This window comes from Echinops telfairi, unplaced genomic scaffold (genome assembly GCF_000313985.2).
Source record: "Echinops telfairi isolate 266 unplaced genomic scaffold, ASM31398v2 ScPeMD7_7468;HRSCAF=8506_0, whole genome shotgun sequence".
NCBI classification, from domain to species: Eukaryota; Metazoa; Chordata; class Mammalia; order Afrosoricida; family Tenrecidae; genus Echinops; species Echinops telfairi.
The window spans coordinates 96075036-96084740 of record NW_022111369.1 but is presented as its reverse complement, the minus strand read 5'-3'; the positions used below and the strand labels follow the sequence as shown (position 1 = coordinate 96084740).

Genomic DNA, 9705 nt, shown 5'->3' with positions numbered 1-9705 from the left:
TCTTTGATTTTCCTTCCAACACCGGTGATATTAAATGTGGATCTGTGTAAAATGGACCGAGTTGGCTAAGCGAACGTTCGCTAGTTTTGTCCACGTCTTCTGGTGTTGGGGAGAGTTACCCTCATTTTTTATTGATGTCTCCGATTCCATAGTATGAATATACCTGAGCTTGCACTTTCGATAGGAGGGTTTGCAATAGCTGATGTTACTCCCCCGACGTACGTAGGTGGCCGGGCCTCTTCGGAGGCCCTCAGAGTGGAGCTCTCTCCCAAAGGCCAGCGGCTGAGCCTGTGAAGCATCTGCACTATTCTGGGACTCCATCAACTGATATGGCCGCTCACAGGGCCACGTGGCCCATCACAGGGAGGGACCCCAAGAGGCTCCACATTTACAATGCCCAATAGACAATCTTAATAAAAAAAAAAGAAACCAGACACCTCCTTGGGCACCTGAAAATTGGTTTCCTTCTGAGAATGCTTATGCAATGACAGTGGCAGACAAGGAAGAAAAGGGCGCTGGAGGCGAGGTGTCCCCCCTCCACAGAAGCCCTCGCACCCCCCACTTTTCACAGGACTTACAGGTGCGTCAGGTCGCGCAGGCCACGGAAGGCATTTCTTGAAATGGTTTCGATTTTGTTCCCTTCGATGAACCTGAGGAGAAAAGCCGTGTCACGGAACTGCCCTCCCTCTGCCGAATGCTCCGTGAAAGCATGCTACTGGGTTGCTCCAAAAGCACTCTGAATGGGAGAAAGTCCTCCCCAGCGACCAGGTCTGAGACCCCCCCCCATGAGAGAGCAGGCCGAGTGTGCAAGGAGAGGGCCCGTGTGTGACTGCCCGCTCTGTCCTCCTTCCAGAAACTGTGAAAAGAAAAAAAAAAGATGTTCTCCAATGGACCATGGTGGTGGCCACCCAACTCCTTTCCACGTGTTTAAACCGTTGAATTCTATGCTATGTGAATCGCAGGTCAATAAACCTGCTAAAGGGAAAACCAACAAACAAAACAAAATGCACGGGCGCTGAACCATTCTGATGCCAAGTGACCGGACAGGGCAGAGAGAAACTGCGCCCTGGGGTTTCCAAGACTGTAGATCTTCATGGGAGCAGTCAGCTTCATCTTTCTCCCTCAGAGAGCTGCTGGTGGGTTTGAACTGCAGACCTTGTGGTTTGCAGCCCAGTAATTCACTCACCGCACCACTGGGGCCCCTAGTACCGGCCTGGAAGTCTTCAAAATCAGAGTTGGCAGTTAAGCGTAAAAACATCTTGTGGGGGTTGGGGGGGTGTATGTGTAAAATGCAAGCCCTGTCCAAAAGCAAGACATTCTCATCTCAGCAATATGGGCAGGCTTCCAGCGTTCCCTACTCAATCCCGCTCACATTTCACAATGGCTGGCTATTAATACTCAGGCTAACATCACTGTCCCTTGAGGAGAGCCCACTGGTTGATATCCATCTCCACAGCGGAGCTTTCTGGCAGTGGGGGACAGGGGTCGTGCTGTGGAGCATAGCTTCACAAACAAAGCTGAGTCCCTTGTGCTCCTCCGCCCAGGCTGGCCTCTGAGCCTAGGCTGACGAAGCACATGTGCATCGGGGATGGGCCAAACTTCCTTCTCGGTGCAGAAATGTCTTGGGACCTATCTTGGTGAGAAATGCATGCAGTAATCATGCACCAGGTCTGTACGGCAGGGCACGGTAACCAGGATTTTAGTTGACGGCATCACAGTAAGCTAAGCAAGTGCAAAAGAGCCTTTGATGAGGACAGTCCAAACGAGGGGCTTCGGTATCACCACTGGGTGACGCGACAGCTCTTAGGTCTTGCCCTGGGGATTTTCTGATGCTTGTAGAAAACCGAATCAGAACACACACCAATTCAACAGGTTCTACCATTCAGCCCCATTGACAACCTTCAAGTTGGTCAACCATTCCCACGCTCCTTTTACAAACAGTCGGCCATTAACATAAACTCACTCCCCCTCACGGGAGTAGCTATTATCAGTTTGCTCTCATTAGAGATAATTCTTTAAAAGCGCCCCAGTACTTGTGAAGGTTAGATTTTATGTCAACTTGATGGTACTGTGTGGATGGAATCCAACCTGTCAACTGGGTGGTAGCCTGGTGATTCTTCCTTGGGGGTGTGGCCTTTGGTATAAGAGAGATCCAGCAGAGATTATCTCTCTTTTGCCCCATTCATCTTCCTGCATCCTGGGGCCGCTATGAGATAGAAGTGACTGGGGCAGGCGGTTGCTTTTGACTCTGGGGGAAAAAATCTAACCACACGCTGTCTTGTGGTTAGAATTCAGACATCTACCTGTGGACTCTGACGAAACAGAAAAAGCTTTGCACACCTCTCAGGACACTAAGTAAAAAGATGCAGTTTGATAGCAGGCGGCATCTTTTGACGAGGAGAAGGGGGAAGACCTGAAGGCGCAGAAAGATGTGGCTGTGACAAGGGCAAGAAGCAGAGCTACAGTAGAACAATTTTGCTTTCGTGTTGTTTTGCAGGGTGGAGGAAAATGACACATCAGAAAAATGGGAGACTGGGATTTGGGGTTTTTTGGGTTTTTGTTTGTTTGTTTGGTTGGTGTTGTTTTAAGGACAAAAAATCAGGTCCTTCTTAGCAGTTCATACGCAATGCTGTCCCAGGATAAAAAAACTGCTCTGCCTTTGAGTCAATGCCGACTCTTAGAGACCCCATAGGACAGGGTAGAACGGCCCCTGTGGATTTCTGAGACTGTAACTCTTTACCAGAGTAGAAAGCCTCATCTTTTACCCAAGGAGAGGCTGGTGATTTTGAACTGCTGACTTTATGATTAAAAGCCCAATGCATAACCCCTGCGCCATCAGGACTGCTGCCCTGGGATATAGGGCAGCTGAATTAAAAACACAGCATCGTGCCCTCAACTAGGGAGGTTTCCTATTTTTTGTAATTTTGTAAAAACAAGTACCCCTCCGAACCCTCTGGCTCTATTTCTGGCTGATCAGCAAATCCGCGCCGTTAGGAAAGGTAAAAATATCCAACTCAATTTCCAATTGTGCTTACTACATGACAAATTAAATGTCAGCAGAGAATGAATGAGTCTATTTCCTTCTTTGTTCCCTCCACCCCGCACCCTCCGGCATGTTTAGAAGCGAGCTGACTTGGAAAAGGTCAGTGCTGATAAGGGAGGGGGGGATTTTCACCATCCTCTCCCCTCCAATGCTGGCGGAGAGAAAAGTTCTAGAATAGAGTGCAGCCTTGCCGGCCCTCAGAGATACCAAAGGCTCCGCAGACAGGCAAAGCGTGACACTTACAGGTATTCGAGGTGGAAAAGCCCAGCGAAAGCATCATCCCGGATGACTGTGAAGGAGTTAGAATTCAACAATCTGAAAAGGAAGAAAGAATTAGTTCAGAGCTCAGGGCCGAGATGGCCAGGGTGGGCCACCTGGGGGCGTCACTTAGGTTTGTTTGGTTCTGTTTCTTGGCTCTTTTCTGACATGTGGGCAAATCTGGGCTCTTCTCTAACCCAAGAATGGCCAGAGAGTTGCCCAACATTATCCGCAGGTCGCGAATGGCTTGGCTCTTTTCTGACATGTGGGCAAATCTGGGCTCTTCTCTAACCCAAGAATGGCCAGAGAGTTGCCCAACATTATCCGCAGGTCGCGGATGGATATGACGAGCGGATTCCTTTGGACCAAAATTTTAGGTCACTCCCATGAGTCCACCCTGCCCCTCCTCCGGCCCTCCCCATACGGCATGCCCACTGCCATTCTAAAACGTGTTCATGCTCGGTGCAACTAAATACTGGAGGATGCACAAGGGATCATGGGATTTACGGATCTATAACGATCTCACCCATCTGGTTTTTTAAAAATCATTTTATTAGGGGCTCATACAACTCTTAGCACAATCCATACATACATCAACTGTGTAAAGCACATTTGTACATTCACTGCCCTCATCATTCTCAAAACATTTGCTCTCCACTTAAGCCTCTGGCATCAGCTCCTCATTTTCCCCACTCCCTCCCTGCTCCCCTCTCCCTCATTAACTCTTGATCATTTACAAATTATTATTGTGTCAAATCTTGCACTGTCTGAGATGTCTCCCTTCACCCACTTTTCTGTTGTCCGTTCCCGAGGGAGGAGGTTATATGTAGATCCTTGTAATAGGTTTCCCCTTTCCACCCCACTCTCCCTCCACCCTCCCAGGATCGCCACTCTCACCGGTGGTCACTCTCGCCACTCTCATCCGCCCTGGATTCCCCGTTTCCAGTTCCTATCTGTACCAGTGTACATCTCTGGTGTAGCCAGATTTTTTGTAGAGAACTTGAAGCCCAGAGAGGTTAAGTAACTTGACTAAACTCAGACAGCTACAACAAACAATAAAATCTTTCTACTATATTATACATTGCCCGAAGGAGGGGGAATAAAGTTTACAAAACTTTCAGAATGCTCATTAAACCAGGTATTTTTCTGCATGAGTGTGTATTGTCCCCTTATAAGTCTATTTGCTAAAAGAATAACTACCATTGCATTTCCATGACCAGGAGCCTGCTTCAACAAAACTACGATAGCTAAAAGGAGCCCCGGGGAGTGGGTTTCTCACCAGGTGACTACCACAAGGTCAACAGTCTGAAACCACCAGCACCCCTGCAGGAGGAAATAAGGCTTTCTACTCCCATAAAGATTACCATCCCTGATGCCCACAGGGGCAGTTCTACCCTGCCCTACGGGGTCACTGTGAGTCAGAACCAACTCAACGGCGCGGAGTTTGGCTTTGGTTTAGGGCAACGGCTAAGAAATGTCATGTTTAAGCATGTTAAGCAAACACAAAAAAACAGGCAGGTACCATCCAAGGAGCAAAATATCAACAGTGTGCTTATTTAAGAGTACAGATCTACATTCTGTTTCTTCTTATTTTTTAGAAAGCAGATCTACAGTCTTTTTCTTCATGGCTTTTATAAAGTGCTGCTTATTTCCATCTCGATACCCATTAAGAAATAAGTACAGATACATAGAAAATAAATACATTATGTACTCAGGACTCTGCCTGTCACTGATTCGCTCCTCAGAACTGCGTTTTGGCCTTAACTGGCCTGGCTTGAAGACTCAGGTGGTCGGTGCTGGTGTGCAAGGAGGCGCCCTGATGGTGTCATGGGTAGGCATTGATTGGGCTGGTAAACTGCAAGGTCAGCAGTTCAAAGCAACCAGCCACATAGCGGGAGCAGAGGGACCTTTCTACTCCAGTGAAGCGTTACAGCTGGAAACCCACAGGGGCAGTTCCACCCTGTCCTGGAGAGTCACCACGAGTCACCATGGCACTGTGGGCTGGGCTTGGGGCCCTGGGTTAGAATCCTGGCTCTGTGATTTGGTTCCAGTTACTGAACCATCTCGAGCCTATTTCCCTCATCTGTCAAGTGGAGGAGATACAATAGCCTCCGCTTTCCTGTGACTCAACGCCATTGAGTCAGTTCTCAATGTCTTCTCAATTCACAGCGCACAGAGGCCCCTTCAGGTTTCCGAAGCTGCAACTCTTTGCAGGAGCGGAAGTGCCTCATCTGTCTCCCAGCTAAGGATGGATCCCAGCAGCTGATGGATCTGAACTGCTGACCTTGTGGTAAGCAGCCCAACACGTAACCCACTTGGTCACCCGTCCTGTTGGGGGTGATAGAAGGACACAGAAGGGGTATGTTGCCGGGCAGTTAGTTCTCAGGGAACTAGGATAACGCCTGTGCTCAGAACACCACTCGGACTTCATGATGGAACTGCTCGAGGCTGGCGCACTTGGCTCCTGCTCTTGGGCCTCTGCTACCATCACGGCAGAGGATCCTCCCGCTCAGAGCTGCCTCATCACGTGTGGAACCAAGCTCCCCAGCCACCATCGTTGTGCTTCATATGTGGTGCTGCCCAGCCAGCACCCAGGCCTGAGGTCAAAAGCGGAGGCTACGTTCCAGCTAAGTCCACCCTAGAGCAACCAGGAAAACCCACCCAGGCCAATCTGGAAAAGCTCTGAGAATAAACCATTGACTTATTTATTTATTTGTAACGCAGAGTTTTCACCGCTCTGATCAAGATCACAACAGAGGATCCTGCACAGAGTAGGAGAAACTAAGTGTCAGACAAAATTCAAAATCACAGAAAGTCACAAATCTCAAAACCACAGACCTCCTGCGCTGATGTAGATTGACGGAACCCTGAGACCATGACCCTCAGCGCCCTTCAAACCTGGCATCCGAGCCCACTCCCAGCCCAATGGAAGACCTTGGAGATGAATAACGACAACTGTGAGGAATGGAATCGTAATTCTTGGAACAGCGAACCAAAGGAGACCCAAAAACAGAGCACAGAAGAAGGCAAGAAACGTGGGGAATGGACAGACAAAAATGGAGCGCTCAGGCAGGAGGTGGGGAGAGGAGGGCAGTGTTACACCGAGAGGATTAAAACTAATGTCACAAAACAAAGCAAAGGCCAAATGATTGGATGGAAGGCTAATTTGCTCTGTAACCTGTCACCCAAACCACAGTGAATATGGGGAGGGGGGGGGGCGGGGGGACCAGCATCCAGTTAAGTTCCCGTCATCATTCAGTGCCATCCTCTTCCCAGTTGCCAGATGGAGTCCCCGGCACCTACATAAAGTCCCCCAAGGAAGCGCTGTCCTCCCCTAAAGAAGGGAAACTGAGGAAGGAGCCTGGGCACTTAGCTTGTTGGGGACACACTAAGGACCTGTTACTGTTTACTCCTGGGGGCCCCACAGATACAGAGCTGCCCGCCCCACCCCCCATGACCACCCCTCAGAAACCCCGTGTTCCAAAGAGGTCCTTCCATACTCACAGCAGCTGCAGAGAGGGCAGGTGGGAAAACATCCGGTCCTTGATTTCCAAAAAGGTTCCATTCACCAGGCTCCTAGGGACAAAGGGAGGCACAGAGGAGCCTTGGTTTTAGGAAGTGCTGGGGGGGTGGGCAGACCACCCGGGGGTGCAAGGGTTAGTGGTTCACGTACTAACTGAAAGGTTAGCAGGTCGAGTTTACCCAGAGGTGCCACAGAAGAAATGTGTGGTGCCCTCTTAAAAACAACTCATTCCCATGGAGTCAATCCCAACTCATAGTGACCCTAAAGGGCAGAGTAGAATGCCCGTGTGAGTTTCTGAACAGAATGCCTCCTCTTTCTCCCAAGGATAAACCGGTGAATTTGAACTGCTGACCTTGTGGTGAGCAGCCCAACCCCTCACCCATTCCGCCACCAAGTCTCCCGGTGCTCCCCTTCCCCACAATCAGTCACTGAAACCCCTACGGAGCCCTGCTCTACTCTGACAACGTCCTAATCGGCTCCATGACAACTGGCTGGGTTTCCTCTCAGCCGTCCGGCCTTAACAAGATCTTGAGAGTTCCCCAGGGTCTTCTCAGAGGGGTAGAGTCCAGCCCTTTCCAAGGCGCTAGATCCTTATGAAAATGAGTCCACAGGATAGAAACCTCTCACGGCCACCTCACACCTGCTCCAGACATGACCTCAGGGGGTTTAAATCAATCCCCTTGCTTCCTTTTCTTAGACTTCAGGAGGCCCTGGCTGAACCTGTGCAGTTGCTTCACTCCTGCCCAGGAACCCGTCTGTGTCCACTGGGCTCTGATGTGGTGAAATGAAGCATTCCCCTAGGGCGCCCCGCTCTGAAAGGCATTTGGAGCATGGTGATTAAGTCACTGTGAAAGCCTTGGAGGGGACTCAGAGACATCTGAACTGGAGTGCGCACCAGGGATGTGGCTGCCACGTGGGACAGGCAACTGGGAGTCCAGAGGCCTTGGCTCTGTTGCCCTACCCCCTCCGCAGCCCCCCAGCCCTCCCGCCCCCCGCCCCCAGTCCCTAACCCTTCTGGCCACAGCAGGCCCTAGGCACAGACTCCAAAAAGAATTGAGTTAACATGCAGATTAATAAAGCAGCTGTTGGTCTAAAGAAGTGTTTCTCAATCTGTGGGTCGCGACCCCTTTAGGGGGGAGTCAAACGACCCTTTCACAGGGGTCACCCAATTCATAACAGTAGTAAAATCACAGTTATGAAGTAGCAACGAACATGATTTTATGGTTGTGGGTCACTACAACATAACGAACCGTATTAAAGGGTCGCAGCATTAGGAAGGTTGAGAACCCCTGGTCTGAAGGCTCTAAGCAGGGTGGTTCTAATGGTCTGGAATCCTCTCTGAGATCCAAGTCAAAAGCACGAGGACTCCCAGAGGCCTTGGTGCCCACCGCCACGCTCCTGACTCTCTAAGTGCCAGCTCAAGCCCTCTCTCACTCCAGGTCCTGGGGCCTGCCGCCTCACCTTGGAGTGAGGCAGGAGAGCACAGCACAAGAGGATGAGCCCAAACAATGGGCAAGATCACTGCACCCCAGAACCCCCAGTGCAACATCACTGCATCTCAGGACCCCCAGCCTCGACAGCTGGGGGGGCTGGAGCTCTGGACCACCTGGGGCTGGGACACCAGAGTCCAAGGAGCAGAAAAGACATAGCCCACGAGTCCCTCCCGAGCCATGAGAAAGGCTGGTCTTTTGGCTTGAGTGGGCTGTGTGAGTGCACATTGAAGAAACGGGTGGCATGTGCTACCAAGTCCCTACAGCCTTTATGAAGTCAGCAGAATGTACCATGGGGGAGAACTGGGGGGAGTGGGGGGAAACAACAACAACAACAAACAAACTTGTGGCCATTGAGTCGTGTCTGATCTCTAGCAACCCAATACCACAAAGTGGAACTGCCCCACAGTGTGCCCAAGGCTGTAATCTTCAGAGGAACTTTGGTCATCCAATGGATTAAGAGCTGGGCTGCTAAGTGCACAGTTGCAGGTTCAAATCCACCAGCCGCTCCATGGGAAAAAAGATGAGGCTGGCTGTTCTCCTGAAGATTGACAGTCTCAGAATCCCCAGAGAGGGTCACTCATAGAGTCAACTGAACGCCAGTGGGCTAAGCTTTATGGTATGGAAGACCCCTCCTAATCTTTCACCACAGGGATGGCTGGTGGGTTCCCACTAGGGACCTGATGACCTTTGGACTAGCGGTAAGCACTTCATCACTGCGCCACCAGGAGTACTCCATTATGGGGAAGGGGGTAAGAAGTGCTCATGAACTCAGGGCAATAAGCTGGACTGCCTTCCAGCCCTTGGGCCCTGGGCCAGGCATCCCCCATGCACCCTGCCCTCTGCCAAGCCTCTAGCCCCATCTCTTCAGGCCACCAGAGCGGTACGTCCACTTGCTGAGGCGGCAGGACTTTGCCCAGGCTCCTCCCACCCACAGCTGAGAGACCAGGAGAAGACCTGAGGGAGACGCACGGCCCCAGGCCCCAGGTGCAGTGGTGGCCCACTTCATCTTCTGCACTCCTTCCAGCCAAGTTCCGCAGCTCGCAGACCCTTCCGGAAACAACCCCCGCTCCCCCTCCACACACGCCCCTCTCTGCCTGTGCCTCTCAAACTTTAATGTGTTCCAGAAGCACCTGGGAACACCAATGCAGATCCCCGGGCTTAGCTCTGGAGACCCTGTAGCCACGTGAGCCCTGGAATCTGCATTGACGCCAGCCAGCGTCCCCAGATGGGGCTGATGCAGGTGGCCCACGGGTCACGCTGAGAAGCACTGGCCCCGGAACTTGCCCGGGGCCCCCAGACTCTGGATCGCGTGTTCCCTCCCTCTTCCCCTGAGCCCGCGACTCCACCCACGTCCCGTGGCGCGCGCCCACCGGGACGCAAAGAAGGGG

General features: G+C 51.4%; 1 protein-coding gene across 1 annotated transcript in view; it reads right to left on the bottom strand.

The window, feature by feature from the left end:
- The window catches only part of LGI2 (leucine rich repeat LGI family member 2), a 32653-nt gene extending 25446 nt beyond the window's left edge, over window positions 1-7207 (bottom strand). Inside the window, exons 1-4 of the mRNA XM_045284080.1 lie at window positions 7204-7207; window positions 6806-6905; window positions 3287-3358; window positions 579-650 (exon numbers count right to left, since the gene is read on the bottom strand). Coding sequence (XP_045140015.1) covers window positions 579-650; window positions 3287-3358; window positions 6806-6905; window positions 7204-7207 — 248 coding nt within the window. The remainder of the gene's footprint in view (window positions 1-578; window positions 651-3286; window positions 3359-6805; window positions 6906-7203) is intronic.
- Between the last annotated feature and the right edge of the window lie 2498 nt (window positions 7208-9705).